Genomic DNA, 24,282 nt, shown 5'->3' with positions numbered 1-24,282 from the left:
ACAAATGGCAATCACCTGACCCCATGATGCTGCAACCATCCTAAATGCATGCCGGTTGCCAAGTGCCCAAATTTTGATCATGTGACCCTGGGGCTGCTGCAACAGTCATAGTTGCAAGAACTGATCATAAATCAGTATCTTCAGTGCCGTTATCAAACGATTGCTAAACAAATGGTTGTAAATCAAGAGCTACCTGTATTTAGCAATATTTATTGAAAATTAAAGCTGACACATTTGCTGTCACTACTGCTTCTCATACTTGTTTGATAGAATTTTAATACTGTATTATTTTTCAACACAGACTGGGAAATATTTTTTATTTCATAGACCCCTGAAAGAGGGTTGATGTACCCCCCGGGTTCTTTAGATCACACTTTGAGAAACACTGCGCTAGGACAGGAGTGTCAAACTCGCCATGTCATGTGACGTGTTGCGACGTATCGTGACTTTTTCCCCATTGCAGGAGCTGGGGTGGGTGTGGTTTTGGCATGACGCATCCGGCCCGTGGGCCGGCAGTTTGACACCCCTGCTCTAGGAGAAACAGCTGCTGAAAAAAAAATCTGGTCATGATTTTGAATTATTTGCTAGGGAATTGAGAAGCATATAATATGCCACCCCCATATTCTCTCAGCAAACACAAATCAGCAATATTTCCAAATGAGAAAAAAAATCAGCAAAGTCCATATTAAGCATCTAGGATTTTATATTCCTAAACAATTACCGGTAAGTATGTTACGAGTTTTAGAGAATGCCTTACATTAATTCCTTAGATATTAATGGATGGATCAACATTCTGCTAAATTGATTGGGTAAAATAATGATATTAAAATGAATGTTGCTTCAAGATTAATCTACTGTATGTATTAAGATGTATTCCAGTATTTGTGCCACATATTTATTTGAGATAGATACGTTATTGAGGAAAATAAGGAATTTATATGGGAAAGAAGACCATCTAGGTAGGATATCAGCAGCTAAACAGAGATAATCTATTAAGGATGGTGGTTTTAACTTACCAGATTTCCAAAAATATCATTAGGCTTATATTTCAGCAACTACATGTGCGCTGAATCAATGTTTGTGGACTCTGTTGGAAAGCTTGTATGTTATTTCCATTAAGGACCTGGTGATTGCTAGGATCAATAACATAATAGACAAGGTATTCCCTTCTCAGATTAAGAGCAGCGAGACACGTTTGAATCTTGTGGGTTTTGATGTTGAGGCACATGAATATTTAATTTTATGGAAAAACTGCTCTAAAAGTAAGGGGCAAAATGTCCCACTGGAAGTTGAAGGCAGCTGATTGGAACCAGGTGAGGGAATCGAACTGTTAAATCAGTGTCTAGCTGCAATAATGGATTAGGGCCAAAAATGATGTAAAACAACAGTGCTGTTCTTAAATTGTTTATCTGCCAAAATAAGTAGAGTTATATCTACTGTAGATAGAGCTGCATTCTCCCTAAAACATTTGTTGCTAGGGGCTGCTTCTAAATCCAGCTTTGACATTCAAGGCACCAGTGACTTCTATATGTGAAGCATCTTTCACCAGCTGAAGCAGGAGACCTTACTAGATAAATACCGGTAGATAAATTAGATAAATGCAATGCATTACATGCAAGGCTGCTCCTGAAGGCAATTCAGAAACTTTATATAATACAAAACTCTACAGCAAGAGCACTGGCTGGAATTGAAGCATATGAATGCATCACATCAGTTCTTTATGAACTTGATTGGTTCCCAGTTCATTTTTTATCCCTATTTGAGAAACTCTTCTCTGCCAGGCTGAGAAGTAACAATTTCTTGTTATTCAGCTACTACAATGCCTGTGCAGGTTCAATAATGTTTTCTTTCCTCATTTCAATAAAACAAGGACCACACCATTCAAATATGACCAGATTTATTAAAACTAAGTCTATTTTACAAATGTAGTACAGTTTCTGCTATTAACACAATATATTTCCAGCATATTCCACAATGTAATGTTGCAAAAGTGTACTTGATCTGTATTTCATGTTTCTTACACTGGTTCGAAGTTTACCTCTTGGTAGGAGATGGTTCCTGTGGTCTTACCCAGCATCCAGGTGCTGTAAACACAAACACATATAGTATTTATTGCACTGTGCATATAGTAAGGAGCTAAACTTTTATTTCGCATGAATGCAACTATGAGAAACCAATATTTTAACACTGTACCCCTCTCCCCTAAATGCAGAGTAAGATACTGTAACTGGTATGCATTATTTGCTTCTCATGCTGCATAGAAAGAGGACAATGGAAATAATTACTTGGCTCTATCTTTAGTATAAAGAGATAGAAAGCTGAAATCTGATATTCCTAAGTAGAAACAAAGTTAACTGAAGCTTTTTTCCAATAACCTTTTTTCACCTGGGTAGAAGATTTAAAGTGAATTAAAAGACCAATCCTAAAGAAAGCATGAGCTGGCAGGACTGCTTGGAATTACAGTCTCTTCTACTTCTTATTCAATCATCTGTGATCTGACACTGGTCTTGATGTCATCCTCCAAAAGCCTTTCTCAGATGAATCTGTCTTTATGTCAAAAAGAACTGTCATGGGAACAAGTAACAAACCCTGGAAAAGTCTGGAAAAGGCAGAAATAACTTTCCATGGACTCTTGTTTTTTTCAAATGAATCTAGTATTTTAAAAACAGCTTACAAGAGGGATATTAGAAAAATGGCTTCAGATACGAATTCAGCAATTACGTACAGTCTGATCTGAATCTATTCAATTTGATTAGAGTGATGTTTTGAGAAAGTTATAAATTAAGAGTCTGGGATGGACTTCAAAAGATATTTTGAAATAACTGAATCCTTCCCATGGGAAATGGCTGATGTTTTGAATTCCAAAAAAATATGATAGAACGGGTTTTGAGGATTAGACACTAGAGAAAGCCAGAAGGAACATTATAATTAAAGGAAAAGAACACCTATTCAACTTGTTAACACAGACTGGAGCAAACTACTTTAACATTGGAAGTATTGAAGGAAAGTGGAAGCAGAAAGTTTATGCCTTAAGACTTGCACGATTCTGTTAATGTAACCTTACAATAAAGTAGAATTAATTCATCTTGTCATGTTTCTTGTCTGATTTCCTGGGAGGATTGACAGAAGTTAATTTTAAGAATGTCCATCATCATATATAGACTGTGGTGTATGTAAACCTACTTTGCAATCCTATTAAATAAACATAGATTGTTAGACTTTTGTAGGTTTTCATGTCCAGTATCTATTGGGCAGTGTTGGATTTCAGTATTTAGTAACTATGGTCTCTCTAGATAATAGGTTTCCTGGTGCTCCTGGTGTTTCATTGGCAATAGTGAAACACCAGTGAATGGCACTTTCAGAGGCAAGTTGATCTGTTACATCTGGCTATAAAGAGAGGAACCAATCAGTTTCTGCTCAGCTGCCCATGGTCTGCATACAGACCACATTGCTTCTGAAGATGCCAGCCATAGTTGGTGCTCAAACATCAAGAAATCTGTTGTCTAGACCATGGTCACAAAAACCTGAAGAGCACAGTGCCCAACAGATATATTGCCTAGAATGCAAATGATTAATCTGCCATGTTTTGTTTTGTTTTTAATTTTATGGCTCCAACTGTAAACTGATTTTAAGAGGTCCAGAAACTTGCTAAGAATCAAATAGCTTTTTTCATGCAACTTCTTTTTCACGCAATTTCTTTGTTTTCATCTTAAAATCCCTGTTATTATGCAATTAAATGTATGACATGGTTTGGAAGCATCTCAAATAATTGAGAGTTATTTTGGTATTGTTTTCTCCTTTATTTGTTCCATGAATTTAATAAATACAAATAAAAGGATATGAATAGGCAACAAATATTAGCATATTGTTTTCTACGTACTCTGTGGTTTCCCAGGGCTTGTGTTGCTGACACTGCTTTCAAAAGATGAGTGGAAGTTGTGTATTGTCTCCTGTAAAATTTTTCTCTCTCGTCCCTGTTGAAATTCATAATTAAAAAAGGAACAAAAGCTCAGTTGATATACTTAAATATATTATTACAATATTTAGTGAAAAATCCCCTACAGATCTATCTTTCAGACATACTTTATTCCAGCATATCAAGAAAAGGAATGCACTTCTAGCTTTTACACATTACCAAGGCTGCTCAGCTTGAATTACATCAAGCTAAACATCACCTACCCTACCAACTATGTATTTTGGTCTGATACATACTTAACAAACTTTGTTTGAACTACCAAAATAAACTGTGTTTGTAGAGTGGAATAATAAGTGTTTGACCTGAAGAGAATTATATAAGCTGTTCAAAATTGTATTGCTAAATCAGAATAATGATCAGGTATGCAAGGTGCAATCATATGATGTGAAGTCTCAAAATATTTTAGCAATGCTGAATATAAAAGGGGATTCCATAAATTCTGAAATTCCAAGCCAAACAATCCCCTGTAAATATCTACTATAGCTGTCAGCCCAAGGGACTAACATACTGGTCATATAATGATTATATCCTTCAATGGTTAAAATTGCTCAATATAATAATGATTACTGTGCTGTAAATAATTACAAACACACTGTACTTCATTGGAAAACAAAATGCATAATGGCAAAATAATAACAAAGTATTTCTTCTAGATATTCGGAATTACCTTTCCTGCATTTAACTCTGAAATAGCTGCTAGAATTTGCTGTCTAGAGCCATCAGTCTTAATTCCCAGTTCCTTCAAATCCCCGTCTGTAAGAGTGAGAAAAGCTTCCATATCTACCTATTGAAACAAGAATCATGAATAAATCTTTTAAATTATGAATCAGCCTGTGGACTAAAAGAAAAAGGCACTGCACTCTTCTCTACTTTGATTTTGAGAAATTTAAATCTGAAGCAACTTTGTATATATATATATAAACTCTTTTAAGAATCTGAAGATTTCTTACTGCTACTAACTTTTCAGGTGTCTCAAATGTAATATATCTTAGAAAATCCCAATTTTAAAGTTAATATAAATTCAGTAGCTGGCTTTATGCAAGCATCTTTTAGCCTAAGTGCCCACCTTTTGATAATAACTGTCCTACTTTAGAAATGTTGTTGGGATCAATAATAATGTATGTAACATACTTTAAATACTCTAAAGCATTTATCAATGTTACACATTCTCACCTATCCTTCAATTACTAAAGTTGTTTAAGCTTATGCAAGCCATATGTTCCTATCTTTTCTTTCCTGTAATAGAATTAAAAAATAGAAAAATGCATTAAAACTGTAAAATACATAGCTAATAAAACAAAGTGCAAGTAGACTATACAAGTTTATTTAAGTGGAATATTGATCAAAAATACCAATTATTCTATTTGAGCTCCAAGGCATTAGAACCTGAACATTAGTGGAGCCTCATTTGCCTGTTGGTGTGTGACTTAACAGAGTTCAACAGGACCTTGGAGGTCTTCTAGTCCAATCCCCTGCTCAAGCAGGAAAACCTATGCCATTCTGGACAAATGGCTGTTCAATCTCTTTCTTAAATACCTCCAATAATAGAGCACCCACAACTTCTGAAGGCAAACCTTTCTACTGGTAAATTGTTCTTACCGTCAGGAAATGTATCCTTAGTTCTAGGTTCTCTCCTTGATTATTTTCCATCCATTGCTTCTTGTCCCACCTTCTGGTGCTTTAGAAAATAGGTTGACCTCTCTTTTTTGTGGCAGTCCCTCAAATATTGGAACACTGCAACAGTATCATGTCACCCCAGTCCTTGTTTGCAGTAGATTAGACATATCCAATTCCTCCAATCATTCTTCATGTTTTATCCTCCAGCCTCCTAATCATCTTTGTTGCTCTTCTCTGCACTCTTTCCAGAGTCTCAACACCTATTTTATATTGTGGCAACCAAAACTGGATGCAGTATTCCAAGTGTGGTCTTACCAAGGCATTGTAAAGTGATATTAACACTTCACGTGATCTTGATTCTATCCCTCTGTTAATGCAGCCTAGGATTGCATTGGCTTTTTTAGCAGCTGCAGCACATTGCTGGCTCATATTTAACTGGTTGTCTACTAGAAATCCTGGATCCCTCTTACAGTTGCTGCTGTTGACCCAGGTTCCATCTACTCTATACTTGTCCATTTGGCTTTTCTTACCTAAGTGTAAAGCCTTACTTTTCTTACCATTGAATTTCATTTCGCTAGATTAGGGCCCAGTATTCAAATCTGTTGAGATCCTTCTGGATCTTGAGCCTATCTTCTGGGGTGTTTGCTGTTCCTGCCATCTTGGTGTCATCTGCAAATTTGACAAGTTCCCCTTCTATTCCCTCATCTACATTGTTTATGAAGATATTGAAGAATATTGGGCCTAAAACAGAAGCTTGGGGTACCCCACTACTTCCCTCTACGTAGATGTAATTGTATTAAGGACTATTAATTGAGGGTGGTATTCTTACGAATCCATTTGGTGGTGATGCTGTCTATCTCACATTTTTCTACTTTACTAAAGACGTATGAGAGTAAAAGAATTGAAATCGAAATGGGCTGGTCACATAGCAAGAAGAACTGATGGCAGGTGGACCAAGGCGATTATAATACAGATCTTGCTTGATAAAAAGCGTCCACAAAAGAGACCTAAAACAAGATGTATTGACGACATCAGCAAGTATTGCAGGCCCAATTGGCAAAAGAAAGCTCAGGACCGTATTGGTTGGAAACATGCAGAAGAGGCCTTCATCTTGCAGTGGATAGACCAGTGGTTCTCAACCTGTGGGTCGGGACCCCATTTGGGGTCGATCGACCATTTCACGGGGGTCGCCAAGCAAGGCTGTCTGCCATTTTTTTTTGTTCGCCATTTTTTTTGCCTGCCATTTTTTTTCCCCTTTTCCGGCGGGTGCCTTACCTCCCTTGGGCTGGGCCAGCTGGTGGTTGGCCTGCTCAGTCTCTGCCGCTTGCCAGCTACGGCTCGGCCGGCGCAGGGGGCGGAACCACGCATGTGTGGCGCTTCCGGGCAGGGAAAGTCCTCAACTTATGACCAGTTGGGTAGTCCTCGACTTACGACCAGTTTAGTCCTCGACTTATGACCGGTTTAGTCCTCGACTTACGACCGGTTGGGGTCGCGGCATTAAAAAGGTTGAGAACCACTGGGATAGACAATGGCTAAAATGATGATATTGTGGTCTAATTCGTCAAATGCCTTACTGAAATTGAAGAATACTATGTCCGCAGCATTTTGCTGGTCCACTAATTTAGTCACTTTGTCAAAGAATGAAATAAGATTTGTTTGGCATGATCTGTTTTTGACAAATCCATGTTGGCTTCTGATTATAATTTTACTTGTTTCTAGGTGTTTGCAGATCTGTTGCTTTATTATCTTTTCCAGGATCTTCCCATGTGTTGATGTTAGGCTGATTGGTCTGTAGTTTTCTGGATCCATTTCCCCCTCTTTTTTGAAGATGGGAGCTACATAAGCTCTTTTTCAGTCCTCAGGTAGTTCTCCTTGTTTAAGGGAGCCTTGGTTAAGGCTTGATTATAATTCTTAATGGCATTTGGACTGTTTCATATTGGTTTCTTATTAATATAGTTTTATGTATTGTTGTTACCAACCAAATTTATCTGTTTAGTCTATACACATTTTCCAAATACATAAATATCCTTAAACATTTATATTTAAATTTTGGAAACGACGACTTAGAAAAATGACATATTATTTTTTTGAGACATAAGTTTTTAGGAACCATTGTTTCTGGAAAAGTCATCTCTGTTGCTATGTAATAAATGTATGTTGTTTCCAAGGATGGTTGAATTAATTGTTTTTGCATTTTTAAAAGAAAAATGATGTAAGTTGTGAAAAAGATATAGACACATACATACACGTACACTCAGAGAGAATTGTACACACACAGACCCCTCTCTCCACCAGGAGGATCCTGAAGAGATGAAATATTTTATCTTTTCCTCCCTCTCTTTTACTCTTCTACTTTTGGCTGCCAAAAGAATGGGTGAGGGCTTCAGGTTACCCACAGACCTTGAGTTTCTCAGGTAGTCTCTAAAGTGTTCCAAATATAGCTCTATCAAAACAAAATACCTATAGATAGGATTGATAGGACTGTATTAATACATTTGAAAAAGTAAAGGCAGCTCCAAAATAGTCTCACATTTTCTACATAAGATTAAACAGAAACCAAAGGTTATTTGCAGAATTAAAAACTTAACAGTTTTGACTAGGATTAAGACAGTTCTTTGTAGATGGGATTATTGTGTTCCACACTGTTTCTGACAAAAAACCGATGATAAATTTTGAGATTACATTTTGGTTAAATAAATCAAAGTAATTCTTGCAGTGCTATTATATACAAGCCAAGTTTCCCCAAGTTTCCAGCAATAAAGAATGGAAAACAAAACAAAAGATTTACCTCCTGCTCTTCAAAGATAGGCTGGTACTTTTCAAGAGAGAGTTTTTTCAGGATGCTTGTAAGTTCATCTTTAAGTTAAGAAAAAAAATTTAATTTTTTAAAATTTATGTTAATTACATTATAAGAATTGTAAAATAATGTTGCACGGTTATGCCTGACCCAGTATGCAAATCAAGATGGAAGTGAAAAGAATCCTGTTTCCTAACATCCTGGGCAAGATAGTTCCTATAATCTGTGTGAAACTACTATAATAGACACAGAACAAAATAAGAATGGTTTGTTTATTCCAGATATAACAAATCAATGAGTCCATTGTTTCTTGCTTCAAATTGCTGTTGTGAGCCACCCAGAGTTGTGTTTCTTAAGATTGGCAGCCAGACAAGTCTTTTAAATAAATAATCATTATAACAGAGTATACATCACATTCACAATGTGAAAACAGGATGTGTACAAAAGGTAATGTAAGAGAAATGTATCTTGTGCACCTTAGCACCTCCATTCTCTGATTGTTACCATTTCACCCCACCCCCCCATTTTGCTATCTAAATACAGTATACAATAAATTTCCATTTATCTTCTCTGGGAGATAAAATCCTTTTTCATTACATACTGCCAAGTGGGAGTTAGACTGCCCATCCAAATTTTGCCTAGTTCAAGTGCAGGAAACATTGGTGATTTTGAATGGTTTGTGCCTTATCATCCATAAGCAATATTGATTTTCAGCTTGCCCAATTTCTTCTCCACTTGCCTTCCTTCCCCAATTGCTACAACTCCCTTCTTATCTTGAACAGTTTTGAGCAGACCACAATACAACTTCTCACCTTCCTTATGTAAGTTTTCTTGAAGCCATTGGTCAAAAGTGATGGGAAAAAATGTATTACTAATTAAACATAGCATCAGGAAGACGAGTTCAGATGTGCACCTTCTGTCCCAAGAATAAGAAATAAATCACAGTGATGGCCTACCAACCCATGTTCATTCTGTATCCAGTGTTTTCAGCCCAAGAGACTAAAAGATAAGTGACATTCTGAAATGGTGTCATCTAACAAAACTCTTCAGTGTTACTGCCGATTATGAAGCTTATAACTACTTACCTTCATCAGTTAAAGTCCCACTGCTGGAGCCCCCACTGCTTTTCCCTTGTCTGTGAGACGAAGAAAGAGAAGACCCTGCACTCTGTATCTTGGGGGATGGTAATGGAGATGGTGAAGGTGTGAGAGTTGGGGATGTGCTTTTAGAGGTAGAAGAATTCTCAGAAGGAGGTTTTTGGTTCACGTCCGATTTCTGTTTTACCTAGCAAAAATACAGAAACACTCCTGTTATTAAAATATGTCACGATGTTTTTTTTAAAAAGAAAGTTTAAATAAACACATCTATTGGATATTTTTCTCTCTATATGAATTATCTTAATGGTCATTAAAATGTAGCCATTAGTAATAAGCTATTTTGAGTATTGGAAAACAGAGACTTCTGCTTAGATAGTAGTGTGAGCACTATAAAAAATATTTGCTGAAAAACTGGGACATTCAATATCCTCAGCTTTACGGATTAATGCCAGAAAAGCTCATATCAATTATTCTTAAGAGCTCAAAAAGTCTGCTAGTTTTAAATATTTTGCATTTACAGAACACAAATAGAAAATACAGCTTATCTCAGAGCTGATCTATCATTTGAAGTAAAACATGCATCATTAACTGAAAATATGTAACTTGAGGCAACTGTACAACTATTTCCTGGAATTGTTTCTTTCCACTTTTACTTTATTGCTAAATGTATGCTGCTAGAATTTATACAATGTAATTTATGCATTTAAATATTTATTTATATTCTAACAAACACCTGCTTTTCTTTCTCTTCTAAAATATGCTCAAAAAAAAGATATGCATCCTTTTTTTGTTAATTCTAAAAGCTCTTTAACATTTGGGGAGAGGTTGTGAGAAGCCAGGATATGACACAGCAATGAAGACTCTCATTATTTTCAAATATTATCTTCCTGGTAGCCATTTTTTTAAAAAAATATAGAAATGCCTCTGTTCATCAAAGAATAAGAAATATATTTTGATTTTTTTCCTACACGTATAATATTGATAGAAAATGATAAATTATGTTCCACTATTCCCTTATGCTTAGAATAGAATTATATTTCAAATGTTTTCAAAAATAAAATCTTCCTCAATTATAAAAGGCAGCTTTTCAGATATAGAAATCATAGAAAAAGGTGAAGCTAATGTTTCCCCTGTCCAGTTGGTTCCAACTTTAGGGGACAGTGCTCATCTCTGTTTCTTAGTCAAGGGAGCCAGCGCTGTCCGACATTTCCGTGGTCACGTCACCAGCATGACTATACCACGAAGCACACGGAATGCTGTTAATGTACTAAAGAACCTTAGTATATTAAGCCAACGGTCTTCTATTGCAGGGGTCCCCAACCTGTGGTCTGCGGCCCAATACCGGGTCATGGCCTATTGGCCACTGGGCCGTGTGAGTGGCTGGCCAGCGCGCACGTATGCACGTGCACGCATAGCCATACTCACGCGAGCGTCACCACAAGCATTGCGGGCGTTCGTGGTCCCACTCATGCAAGCGTCGCTGCAAGTGTCACAGATGTTCGCAGCCCCACTTGCGCATCACGAGCATTGCAGGCATTCACAGCCCCATTTGCATGAGCATTTCTGCGAGCATTGCGGGTATTTGCAGCCCCAAAGGTAAACACTCACGTCACCGCAAGCATCACAGGCGCTCGCAGCCTCACTTGCGTGAGCACTCACAATCCAACTCACCTGAGCAATGGTGTTCGTGTATGTGCATGCGCATGCACATGCGTTTACCACCCCCCCCAAATCATCCCTTCTTTGTCCCTCTCTCCATTCCAGGCCAACCGTGAAAGGTTGGGGAACTCTGTTCTATTGTGAGCATTATTAAGGAAAGAGTATTTTACAGAATGGAATAGACTCAATAAGCCTATATTTGTCACAGGCAGGTGGAAATCTAATACTGAGCAATCTGCAAGGATCCATATAATTTTATTCTTGGCATCAGGCAATGACAACCACAATGGCTGAATTCCCATATCAAGATTTCATTAAATACAATTATACTAAAGTATGCATTTGTCTACCTCTATTCAATATTGAATGCTTGGGTGGGAAAGGAGAAACAGGTAGGTGGAGAAACAGCACTGGCAAATACAAACATTACTTGGAAAGCATCTGAATAATCTTTATTTTGTTAATATGCCCAAAGCTTATGGCAGGGGGCAGTTCGTAGCCAATATTCAAAAGATAAAACATTATCAAATCTGTTTAGGATAGATATGCAATAAACTACTACTGAACATTCTGGAAGGCTATGTCAAAACTATTTCATGTTGTTGCCAAGAAAATCTTGTCCACAAAATCACAAGAAGTAAAGCACAATTGGACAGGAGATTAATTTATGTATATCCACAATCATATTATACTTCAAACTTGTAACATAAGCTTACAGAACCTTCTGTATCTCTTTGGACTACTTTCTTCCCTCATAAGAACTGCTCTTGCTGACAAGTAGTTTCAATAGAAAAAAATGACAATCCCCCAGAAGCCATCTTAATTTAAAAGGAAGTCATAAAAAACATCGATACAGCTGAGCATTATTTGCAATGTAAATTTTAGTAACTGGGTTATAGCCATCCTGACAAAAATATATTTATATTTATAATTATGGGCGGATCAGTGTACAATTTTAATATGCTTTATACCTGTAAACTATGGTTTGCAAACCATGGCAAATGGGTTTAAACATCAACTGTACCAAAAACAAATAACCTTTGTACCGATCACTGAGTCAGTACTATTGGGCCATCTGGCCTTCAGTCAAATCTTTATTTCAAGCTTTTACTGGGGAATAGTTAACTTTGGTAACCTCCAAAAATTTGTTTTGTTTATTCAATTTATGATCATAGACCAAATGATACAAAATGATGCAAAAGAAAAAGAAAGAGTATACCTTACAAAGTAAGGTTATAAAGCCAGACAACAGGAAGATTTAAAATTCTTATCTAGGGACAGAATATTTATGTTGCTGGGTCAAAATTTTACTTCTGATCTTGACAACAGCATGACAACAGAATTTGGCTACTGCTGAGGAAGTGAAATCGTAGTGATCAACCAGCAAAAGTTGGATATAGAAACAGTCCTGGAAAATCTACTAATTTACTTCTGAACTCCGCTTTCAACAGAGGACTTTATCTGTGCCATTCCTGACTTCAAGATGCATCTGTATATTAGTGTCTCTTTACTACTGGCATTATCGTTTTGCACATAGTACTAGAACCGAAGTAGTGGTTCCTAGATCAAAAATGTTGGAAGCAATTCTTTAAAATGCTGTAATAAACATATTAATAGTCTAAGATGCCACAACCCTTTGTATAAATAATAGCATTATTACTGTATTTACTGAGAGGCAATTTGATGTAGTGATCATCAAGCTTGAACTGAGAGGCTGTGAGTTCTAGTCCCACCTTAGACACAAAGGCAGATGGGTGAACTTCGGCCAGTCTCTTTCTTTCTCTAGGAAGCAGGCAATACAATCCACTTTGAAAATTTGCCAAGAAAACTGCAGGGACTAGTCCAGGAAATTACCAGGAGTCAACACAGACTTGATGGCATACATTTAAAAAGCATGTATTATAGAAATATATTTTTATTATTACACGGCAGAGTTATATTTAAACCTAGAAATATATTTTATATGTTGTTTTTCTAAAAAAAACCCAACCCAATTACAATGCATGCTTGTTTAGTAGTTTTGAGATAAGAATAATAAATGTAACCTTAATAATATGTCCATTTCCAATGGTCTGTGCATTTTCCACATCAGGAGGACAAGATGAAATTAAGCCTACTATAATTGGCTGTTGACTTGATTTTGGTTCAGATATACCAGCAGCTTTTTTTCTTTGAGCTGCAATTTGGGATAAAACGCTGTCCGCACTGCCACCTTAAAATAGACAGGAAGATATTTTAAATTCTAACATAGCTCACTTTATTCTTCTAAATTAAAAAAATAATGTTTTAACAAGTAGCATTAAAACAAACTGTTTAACAAAGGTGCTTTTTAATTTGAAAGAAATTATTTTAAAGATCTAACTGAGATGTATGTATGTTGGAGATGGATTTTAACTATTGTCTAAAAATTTGTCACAAGCCAGGCAAAATTAATAGGTCCAAGTGCAAGATGGATTCAGATCCAGGACAGAAATACCAGGTTTGAGAGACAAGAAGCACAAAAGACTGAGTGGGATATTATTAAAGGTGAGTAAGGCTTGAAGAGAAGGTTATCAGCAGCTACCAGGACATATAGAAACAAAGGTCTAAAAAGACAAATACTGTATAATTCGTGGATGCATGTTCCTCTAAATAAAAAGGCCAGCCTCTTTTCTCCTCCTATTAATTAAATGATACAATGTCGACTTGCATTTATCAGCATCTGCATTTCCTGTGTCAGATGAGGAGAGCACATCTTTCTCCTTCTGTTCTGGCCACTTTTTACAGAAGCACAATTGAGAGCATTTTAACAAACAACATCACTCTCTGGTTTGGTGGCAGCAGTGCCTCAGATAGAAAGTCCATACAGAGAGTGAGGATAGCTGAGAAGATTATAGGAAGCCCGCTTCCTGTTATTCAGGACACTGCTTATAAGCGCTAAGTGCTTAGAGCTCAAAGCATTGTTAGAGACCCCACACACCCGCTTCATGGTCTGTTTCTGTTGCTCCCCTCTGGGAGGAGGTTTTGAAGTATTTCTAATAGGACTGCCAGATTCTGTAACAGCTTTGCTCCCTATGCCTTTCATCTGGAAAACTCACAAGATTTGTTTTTCTCGCTATGTATATGTATAGATCCGAACTAGACTGTGTTTTTTTCTCTGGACCATATATGTGTGTGTATGTGGGTGTGTGCATAATTTAATTTATTTTTTGTCATGTTTATGCAGTGATTATTGGTTACCCTCTGAGAGCTATATGCAACAAAATCTCATTTTAATGTATGCTGATTAGTGTACATTTAAAGTGATAATAAAAGTTATTCTATTCTATTCTACTCTACTCTACTCTACTCTACTCTACTCTACTCTACTCTACTCTACTCTACTCTACTCTACTCATTTACTTGGTAGCCATCCTAGAGGACTAGCAGAGGAAAAACTGTTCTTCTGTGGCCCACTTAGTTTCCAATTTACTGTCATAAGCAACACACAAGAACTGCAGGCTAAAAAAGGAAAGAGTTATTCTGCGTCTCTTTCAAAAGCATGCTGGCTGGAAAATAAGGTGTGCACATATATGTATAAGTAGCTTTGGTGGAGGATGGCCTTCCTTTATAGCTGCAATGGGCAAAAATAAATTGTAACAACAGTAAAACAACTATCCAAATACAATACCTCTCTTGAGCTTTAGAATTCGTGTTGGTTATAATTCTGTCAGTATTCGCCACCACATGAATTTATTGGATAACAATATAATTAATGACCACTCATTCAATGACCGTTCAAAGTTACAATGGTGCCAAATGAGGAGACATACGACCAGCCCTTGTTGCTGCCATCGCAGCATCCCCACAGTCATGATTGCAATTTGGATGCTTGGCACAGTATCTCGTGGTCACTCGATCCTTATTTGTGACCTTCACTACAGCTTCTGACAAGCAGAGTGAACGGCGAAGCTGAAGGAGGTTGCAAATGGTGATCAAATGATGTCATATTTAATGACCACACAGGATTCGCTTAACAATGGCAACTGGAACTGTCACAACTGCAATCATAAATTGGTGCAATCAAGTGACAAGCCTTAAATCTATTGGGATACAAAGAAATCAATATATTTTACCTGTAAACACAGAATGTAAACTCTCAGTTTTAAATCAACATGCTTTCATCAAGGAAGAAGTATTAGTAATGTAATCTTTGCTTATCTGGTGGTCTAGTTAAAGCAGGGGTCTTCAAACTCGCCCCTTTTATGACTCATGGACTTCAACTCCCAGAATTCCTCAGCCAGCATGCCTGGCTAAGGAATTCTGGGAGCTGAAGTCCATGAGTCATAAAAGGGCTGAGTTTGAAGACCCCTGAGTTAAAATATTAGGGTCATGTAGTATTTTTTCAAAAACAAAATAGTACTTCAGAAAACACCCAACTACTAGTGTAGCCTTTGTCTACAACCTCTTAATGCAGCTGCGTCTTTTCCTGGGATGCAATTGACATAATCCATAGCTATCTCTTCATCCCATGAAAAATATATTTCATTTAAACAATTGCGGTCAAATGCTACATGTGCATTTACACATACTTCGAAGCATCTTTTGGCCTTCATGTCCAAAGTACTGCCTAGCCCTCTCTTATATTATTATATTTAAATTTATATTTTCTACATTTAAAATATATAGATACCTGATTTATTATGCAGTTCTCCACCATGCCGGCTAACTCCTCCTATGCTGCTGGATCCACCAGAAGAATGAGGCGAATGGTTGAAATTACTTGAATTGCTGGGAGTTGGAGGTCTCCTTGCAAAAGTGGATAGTTTAATTGGTCTACTACCTCTGCTTAAGGATGTCTGGAAAAATAGAGTTTAAATAACTTTTTTTACTAATATTTATAAAATAAATTTATTTTCACACAGAATTACGCATTCAACAAAACAAAACGAGTAAACTGCAGGATAATGAAAACAAGTGGCATAACATATACATTCACGAAGCTAGTTTTGGGGTAACATTGAGAGACAAAACACCATGGTAGTTAAGAATTCTGAATTAAACCTTGGAGAAATGCCAAATCATTTAAAAAGTTATTTGCGGACTAATGTTGACATCTTTCTCAAATCTAACTGTAAATGGGTCATCAAATGCTAGTAGTGTCTTTGTACTTTTACTGTCTCAATTTCTGCACTTATTTTATTAATCACAAGAATAACCATTTTAAAAGAATCCAAGACTATAGCACAGAATGCTATATGGGAGTTCTTCTGTACATGTATATTACTTATATTATTTTTGTTTTCTTTTTACATTGTTGTGCAACCTCCAAAATTGTATCATTGGGCTGGTTGCCAAATACGATCAATAAATAAATAAATGGTGAAAATATAGTCAAATTTCAAAACACCAATTTAATTCATACAGTAGATGAACAAACAACGCATTTAAGGAACTCAGAAATTTGACTATTAAAGTTTAAATAAAACTTTAAACGAGTCTCTTACTTTGTCAGCACTATAGTCAATACTTGTAGATCTGTGTGGAAAGCCAAGTCTTGTTTGTTCTTTGTTGCCATCTTTGTTCTGTGTTCTATCAGAATTCCACAACTCGAAACTTGAAGGGGGCAAGAAAGGTGGAATAACAGCTTTCAGTTTGTCATTGGGCAGCCGTGTAGATGGAGCCCCACTTCTTAACTGACCAGGAGAAAAAAAAAAGGCAACAAAAATTTCAACAGGTACGATCTTTCATTACAACACTAATAAGAATATAATTAATTCCTAAATAGCATTTACATGCATCATTGAATATAATAGATTAATCAAATAAAAGTGAAGCTGAACAGATTTTTTTCCCCAAAAATTAAGCAATTTTCATTCAGATTTAATTGTGATGATCCTGGCTGAAAGGGAGACCTAAGACTAGGTCAAGCAAGTTTATCTTTGGAGGGTGAGATTATGCTGAAAAGGCTTTGTTCAGTATAACAGAAACAATTAGATATACAGTAATACTCTATAAGGCCAAGAGAATATTGTCTGTACCCTGATTAGGCCTAAGATTGCATCAATCCTCTACAACAAGCAATAACTAGCTGTGGAGGTTTCTGCCCCAGTTAAGTTATTCACTAATCCACATTTCAATATCAAATTGAAGCATTTGAGAAACTGAAGGGGTAAAATAGAAAAGAAAAAAAATTAAATGACTCAATGTGAATTGAAAACAACTACAGCCCCATACTGGAACTTTTTTTTCTTTTAATTTACTTTGGTTTCTGTTCCAAATCTTTGTCTGTTTAGCCACCTTTTCAACTTCATTATACTTACTAAGACAAACAAAGAAAAGAAATTTGTTTTCAACTTTTTCACCTTTCAGCCATTCTCAACCTTTTTTCTATGAAGCAGTACTTGTCTTAGTTCACGGGTGTCAAACTCATCACGTCACATGAAGTGTCGCGACGTATCACGACTCTTTTTGCATTGCTGGCAATGGGCTGGGCACGGTTTTGGTATGATGAAACCAGCCCGCGGGTCGGCAATTTACACCCCTGTCTTAGTTGAATGCTCAATTTGAATTTGAATTTTTGAATTTTATTATATTTATACCCCGCCCTTCTCCCGGAGGACTCATTTTTCTCTTTTCTCTTTTCAAGTCATTCTACTTTGTTTCATTTTATTGATTTTTTTCTTAGTGAAGTTTGGACATTACTATTTATTTAGCCTTTTTGTTTAATTTCCTTCTGCATTGGTCTTCCAGTGGCATATCTGAAATCGTGATCAGGTAATCTTCAACCTATGATCAAAACTTGGGAAACTAAAACTTCTGTTGCTAAGCAATGTAGTCATTAGGTGAGTCATCTCATGACCAGACCCAATTTTAGGACCATTTTTACCATGGTTGTTAAGCAAATTATAAAGCAAATATGGCTTCGCCAATTGGTGGAAACTGGCTGGGAAGGTCACAAATTGTGATCATTGTAATTTCAGGACATTGCAAGCAATCATAAATGTGAGCTGTTTGCCAAGTGCCTGAATTTTAATCAGATGCCTGCAGGATTTGTTCGACTATCGTAAGTTTGAAGATAGATTGCAAATCATTTTTTCCAAGGCCGTTGTAATCATTGTTAAAACAAATGGTCTTAAATTGAAGATTACCTGTACAAGAAACCCTTGTATTCCTCTCTTCTAACCAATGGCATCTACAAGTTCCTTACCCTTAGATCCCTGCAACAGATTTAATACATACGAAGATGTTCTCTTTTTCTCAATCTGTAGGCCATGACTTTTCATATTTGGAGCTACATTTCTCCAGTTATATTGGTGGAAGTTTAGGATGGATCAAAGTTCAATAATATTATTAAGCTCAGCAATAATTAAAAGCAAAAAATTATATTAATTTTAACTGTCATAACATTTATATGATGTATCTATTTTGCTTAGTAGTTCATTTTATAATGCCTTTCTGTATAAAATGAATTAGACTATAGCTATATATATACCAATTGGAGACATTATTCTGTACCTTCTACCAGTTCAACTAGGTTTTCTACAAACCAAGCACTCAAAAATTATCAACTTTTATAATTTACAAGAGCATCCTAACTCACAGAACTGAAGTCATTTCACATTCATTTAAACAATGATTATTTGGAAGACATCATTTAATTCAGGATTGATTAAATTCAGCACTGGAACTGGATTTCTCCAAATACAAGTTGCAGTCATTACAGATTCTAAGCTTTGCAATTATGCCTTTGTAGCTCCTCCCATTTAAGTTGCCCATGCTGGAGTAATTGTTCAGGACATTTCCTAATTGGATATACTACTACTACTACTACTACTACTACTACTACTACTACTACTACTAATAATAATAATAATAATAATAATAATAATAATAATAATAATAATAATAAAAAAAAGTTGGAAGGGACCTTGGAGGTCATCTAGTCCAACCCCCTGCTCAGGTAGGAAACCCTATACCATTTCAGACAAATGGTTGTCCAGTCTCTTCTTAAAAACTTCCAGTGTTGGAGCATTCACAGCTTCTGGGGGCAGATTGTTCCACTGATTAATTATTCTAACTGTCAGAAAATTTCTCCTTAGTTCTAGGTTGCTTCTCTCTTTGGTTATTTTCCATCCGTTGCTTCTTGTCCTGCCTTCAGGTGCTTTGGAGAATAGCTTGACTCCCTCTTGTTTGTGGCAGCCCCTGAGATATTGGAACACTGCTATTATGTCACCTCTCGTCCTTCTCTTCATTAAACTAGACATACCCAATTCCAGCAACCGTTCCTTATATGTTTTAGCCTCCAGTCCCCTGATCATCTTTGTTGCTCTTCTCTGTACTCTTTCTAGAGTCTCAACATCTTTTTTATATCGTGGTGACCAAAACTGGATGCAGTATTCCAATTGTGGCTTTACCAAGGCATTGTAAAGTGGTATTAACACTTCATGTGATCTTGATTCTATCCCTCTGTTAATGTAGCCTGCACTGTGTTGGCTTTTTTGGCAGCTGCAACACACTGCTGGCTCGTATTTAAGTGATTGTCCACTAGGACTCCAAGATCCCTCTCATAGTTGCTACTATTGAGCAAGGTACCACCTATGCTATACCTGTGCATTTGGTTTTTCTTGCCTAAATGTAGAACCTTACTTTTTTCACCACTGAATTTCATTTTGTTAGATAGTGCCCAATGTTCAAGTCTGTCAAGATCCTTCTGTATCTTAAGCCTATCTTCTGGAGTGTTGGCTATTCCTGCCAGCTTGGTGTTGTCTGCAAATTTGATGAGTTCCCTGGCTATCCCCTCATCCAAATCATTGATGAAGTTGTTGAAGAGCACTGGGCCCAAAACAGAGCCCTGAGGCACCCCACTACAACTTCCCTCCATGTAGATGCAATTCCATTGAGACCATACGCTGAGTACGGCTGGTCAGCCAGTATTCAAATTTCTAAAGCAATTTCTTATATATTTCTTATATATTGATAGAAAGGGAAGAGGAAATACTTTGGGAAACCATACTAACTGTTCCATTCCAAACAATCTACAGCATACAATTGCTTCTTACTCTAATTATAGAAAAGAATACTATATTTTATATCGCTCTTCAACAAAATGATGGAGCTGCTATTTCACTGTTGGAATAACAGTAGATATGAAGAAATGCTAACTTAATATGTTAATCATTATCATTTTAGCTGCAGGATGAAGGCCTCTATTAACATATTAATATTAACATATAATATTAATATCCAATTGAATATTCAAGGAATAGTAACCAATCCTTCTCCTCCCTTTCCTATTCTAGTGATTGTAAGTAGAGTTAATCTCCATGGTTAAATCATGACTAACAGTAATAGGGAACCCCCTGATATACACAATGGCTTTCATGTAAGTTGGTATCTGCCATGTTGGATATAGAGCTAGGCTACCCATTATATATTTGTAAGCATAGACACAGTCTTCTCATATATATAAACAGTGTACAGGTAGTCCTCATTTAGAGACTGCCTCATTTAGCCACTGCTTGCAGTTACGATAGTAATAAAAAATAATTTTGTGACCAATCTTTATATTTAAGATAACTGCATATCTGTAAAGCAAAGAAAAGCTGAAGTAAGATCATAAATGTGTTCATGATTTCACTTAGCGACCACTTAACAACTGAGTTGTTGGTTCCAAGTGTGATAACTAAACAAGGACTACCTGTAACTAGGTATAAAAAAGCAAGGGGGCAGCCTTGAAGAAGGAACACAATTACAATTACTAAAGAGCATCCTGTCATACAGCATCACAGTCTGGTTTGGAAGCATCACTGCGTCAGACAGGAAGGCAGTACAGAGAGTGGTGAGGATGGTTGAAACGATCATTGGCAGTTCCCTCCCTTCCATCCAGAACATAGTACATAAGCATTGCTTGAGCACGGTCCACAAGATTGTCTGGGACACTACACATTTTCTTCACGATGTTTTCCTTGTTACCTTCTGGGTGGAGGCTTCATGGTATCCAAAGCAGAACATTCAGATTCAGTCACAGCTTTGTTCCATACACTATTAACCATGAACTCTAAAGCTTCCTCCTTCCATTATGTATTCAAGATGGACAGTGAATAATATTTATATGTTACTTATATGTAAGGGTGTAGGTCTATACATATGTTGTATATAGTATGTTTTAAATGTGTTATATATGTGTACACTTTGAGAGGAAGCAACTAAATTTCATTTTTAATGTGTGCTATTGTGCCCACAGGAAAAAAAATGACAATAAAGGTTATCTAGCTATCTATCTGATAGAGAGGAAGGGGTGAGAAAGAAGTTGAAAATTGTCCTACCTAGGTTCTCTTGGCTATAAAGAGAAACTCCATGGCCTTTCAAGATTCGGTTATTATACTCTACATCAATAGAGTTCCAAATGTCTAGTCAGTTTTTTCCCCTTGCTCACCTTTTTGCCTCATATGGCAAAGGACTGACACTTTGAGGGGAGGGGATGTTCATCATTCTTCATAAATTGAACTGAAGACACAAAGGAAATGCTTGAACAGAGTTAGTGGTTCCTTTTTGCACAAAGTTGCTAGTCAATCTACCAACATCTGATACTGTATGTTATAGTAGCTGTATAAGCTGACTTACCACAGTGGTCAAAAAATCATCATCCTTTCCAGCCTTGGCAGTATGGATAACTGAAGGGAAAACATATCCACACCAATGTTAGTTGTGCCATTGTAAACCTACAAAATACATTTTGTTCAAAAAAAGTAGCATATATTACATGCCACTACAATTTCTCCTAGTAATATAATGACTCAATTCAATTAAGAATACAATTCACGTATTTTATGAATTCCTGTGTTCATTTACACATTAAAAAGATCATTTAAAATATGCATAGATATGTATATATCTATATACATAGATATATACATATCTCTATTGCTTTTAAAAATACAAAGTTACTATAGATGTGTCCTGATCTTACATGGGATTTTCAACATCCTCCAAACAAGGAACTAATGGGATCCATGCTTATGTAGTATTATGTACTACTAAGCCACTCACAGATCCTTCAATCTTCAATGTCTAAATTATTGTACTTGCACTCTAAATTCAAGAAAAGTTAGGAAGATATCATATCTAGATTACAAAAATCAATTATGGCAGTAATTATGGCTGGATGGCAGCAAATAATTAGAATTTTCTGGCATTCTGTTTCCATTGTTTATGCTAGTTACATTGTTATGAAAATATTTATTATTCAATAACCTAATGATTTCCAATTTTAACAGTTTTTCATGTAAACATTGGGGTTACATAAACATTTGAAAGGGGCATCTCAAGAGCCATGCTAATACAAGTGAATTACCCACCATAGAAGCTTTAAAGCAGCATGTTCTCTGAAAAGACTGCCCAACTGATCTGAAAATTGTTACTACGTTTTTGTGCATGCACTTGTGTGCACAGAAAACATTCCCATTACCAGTTAGATCTAATGGCTATCCATGCATCTGTACACACAAAAAGTTTGGACAATCTTTGAAATAACTGTGCAAACTTTGCAGAAGCTTCAGCTGCTATAATGCTTTAAGAAGGGGTATATGTGCTAAAATGCTTTGTGGACTGCCCGTTCAAATGTTTTGCATAGTTGTTTAAGTACATCAAAATCTGTTAAAAAGAATTTCCAAGTCTCCCATTAATCCAAACTTGAAATCTATTTGATTATGCATGTGGGCATCCACAGATATACACATGCACAAAATGCTTGTAACAGTTAACATTTGTTACCATTAGACTTGCTTTTTGTTGTCCATGCTGTAGTGGCATCATGATTTACAGTATTATCATTTTGTAATGCAGCCTTCATTGTACAGTCAAATGGGGATTTTGATTCTTCTGGAAAAGGTATAGATTGATTCATGGAAAATCCATAATTTAAGGTTTGGGTCATCTTCAATTTGCGAAATCTGTTGGACATTCTGTTCCACCACGACTAAAAAAGAAAATATAATTCTGTAATCTTCCTTAGACATATAACTATGGGTGATAATTAGGACTCTGATTTGAAATAAATTAATATTAAGTTTAAGAAATATGCAGAAACTTGGAAAATATTCCTCTGTCCTTCCTTTAATCTCTTCCTTTGGCTAACGTTCATGTGAATGAAAAGGCCTTAGCAAGGAGCCAGTGGCAATAAAATAAGCAATGATATAGAACAGTGGTAGCGAACCTATGGCACAGGTGCCAGAGGTGGCACTCAGAGCCCTCTCTGTGGGCACGCGCGCCATCGCCCCAGTCCTAGGCCTTCAGCTGGGTTTTATAAAATCTTTTTGCTTTAGGCCTCCGCCGCCGTGTGCAAAAAAAAAAGGTTCAATCAGGCAATTTCAACTTCTCACGGGGAAAAAAAAAATCTTGCAAAGTTGGAATTGACTGAACTTTTTAGTCCCATCCAGTCTGCCGTTACCACCGCAGCCACGCCCACCCAATGGGCCACACCCACCCAATGGGCCACACCCACTCGACGATGCATAAGTGGGTTTTGGGTTGCAGTTTGGGCACTCAGTCTCTAAAAGATTCGCCATCACTGATATAGAAAAAAAAGAAAGTATTACTGGGAAAAAGTCTGAAATTGTCCCCCAAACTGACAGAATAGAAAGCAGCTGAAGCCTGCCGTCAGGTTTCTGTTCAAAACAAAGGTGCACAGAAAAGGTAAATATATTATTTCTATACCTTCAATCCTCCCTTGTCATCTGGCAACAATGGAATACCTATGGACTGCTTATTTCTGGAAAAGAGCGCAGTTACTTTGCTGTTCTGCTTATTCTTTTCTTGCATGCAGGCGGAGGCCAACAACCGCACAAGTTCCGCATCTGCAAAATTCACACAGTTTGGTAAAGTGTTTCTACTCTAACTGTAGCAAGACTCTGATATACAAGATAAGCACACAGAAGTACCTGGGTCATTCAGCAGCATTATCAGGTCAAAGGCTGTATATCCGTTTTTAGCACGCAGGTTGACATCAGCTCCTTGATTTAATAAATACTTAACAACTTCTTTATTTCTTTGAATAAAACAGAATATAAGCTACATACATATATTAAAGACAGATTTATTAGAAGACGTTACTAGAAAGAGGTGAATTCTTCCTGTCTCTAATCTCCCTTAAACCATTGTTGATTTCTGTTCTTTAT

At 36.6% G+C, this 24,282-nt stretch overlaps 1 protein-coding gene across 1 annotated transcript in view; it reads right to left on the bottom strand.

The window, feature by feature from the left end:
* Positions 1–1,904: 1,904 nt before the first annotated feature.
* Positions 1,905–24,282, bottom strand: part of ANKS6 (ankyrin repeat and sterile alpha motif domain containing 6) — a 30,095-nt gene continuing 7,717 nt past the window's right edge. Inside the window, exons 5-16 of the mRNA XM_015820861.1 lie at positions 24,046–24,152; positions 23,822–23,961; positions 22,874–23,084; positions 21,731–21,768; positions 16,601–16,800; positions 15,798–15,952; positions 13,192–13,358; positions 9,476–9,665; positions 8,382–8,449; positions 4,644–4,760; positions 3,881–3,974; positions 1,905–2,084 (exon numbers count right to left, since the gene is read on the bottom strand). Of these exons, the coding sequence (XP_015676347.1) occupies positions 2,035–2,084; positions 3,881–3,974; positions 4,644–4,760; positions 8,382–8,449; positions 9,476–9,665; positions 13,192–13,358; positions 15,798–15,952; positions 16,601–16,800; positions 21,731–21,768; positions 22,874–23,084; positions 23,822–23,961; positions 24,046–24,152 (1,537 nt within the window). The 3' untranslated portion in view covers positions 1,905–2,034. The remainder of the gene's footprint in view (positions 2,085–3,880; positions 3,975–4,643; positions 4,761–8,381; positions 8,450–9,475; positions 9,666–13,191; positions 13,359–15,797; positions 15,953–16,600; positions 16,801–21,730; positions 21,769–22,873; positions 23,085–23,821; positions 23,962–24,045; positions 24,153–24,282) is intronic.

Source organism: Protobothrops mucrosquamatus, unplaced genomic scaffold (assembly GCF_001527695.2).
Source record: "Protobothrops mucrosquamatus isolate PMUCROS unplaced genomic scaffold, P.Mucros_1.0 scaffold1195, whole genome shotgun sequence".
In the NCBI taxonomy this organism is placed as follows: Eukaryota; Metazoa; Chordata; class Lepidosauria; order Squamata; family Viperidae; genus Protobothrops; species Protobothrops mucrosquamatus.
The sequence above is the reverse complement of the archived record's forward strand: the minus strand, read 5'-3'. Positions and strand labels throughout refer to the sequence as shown.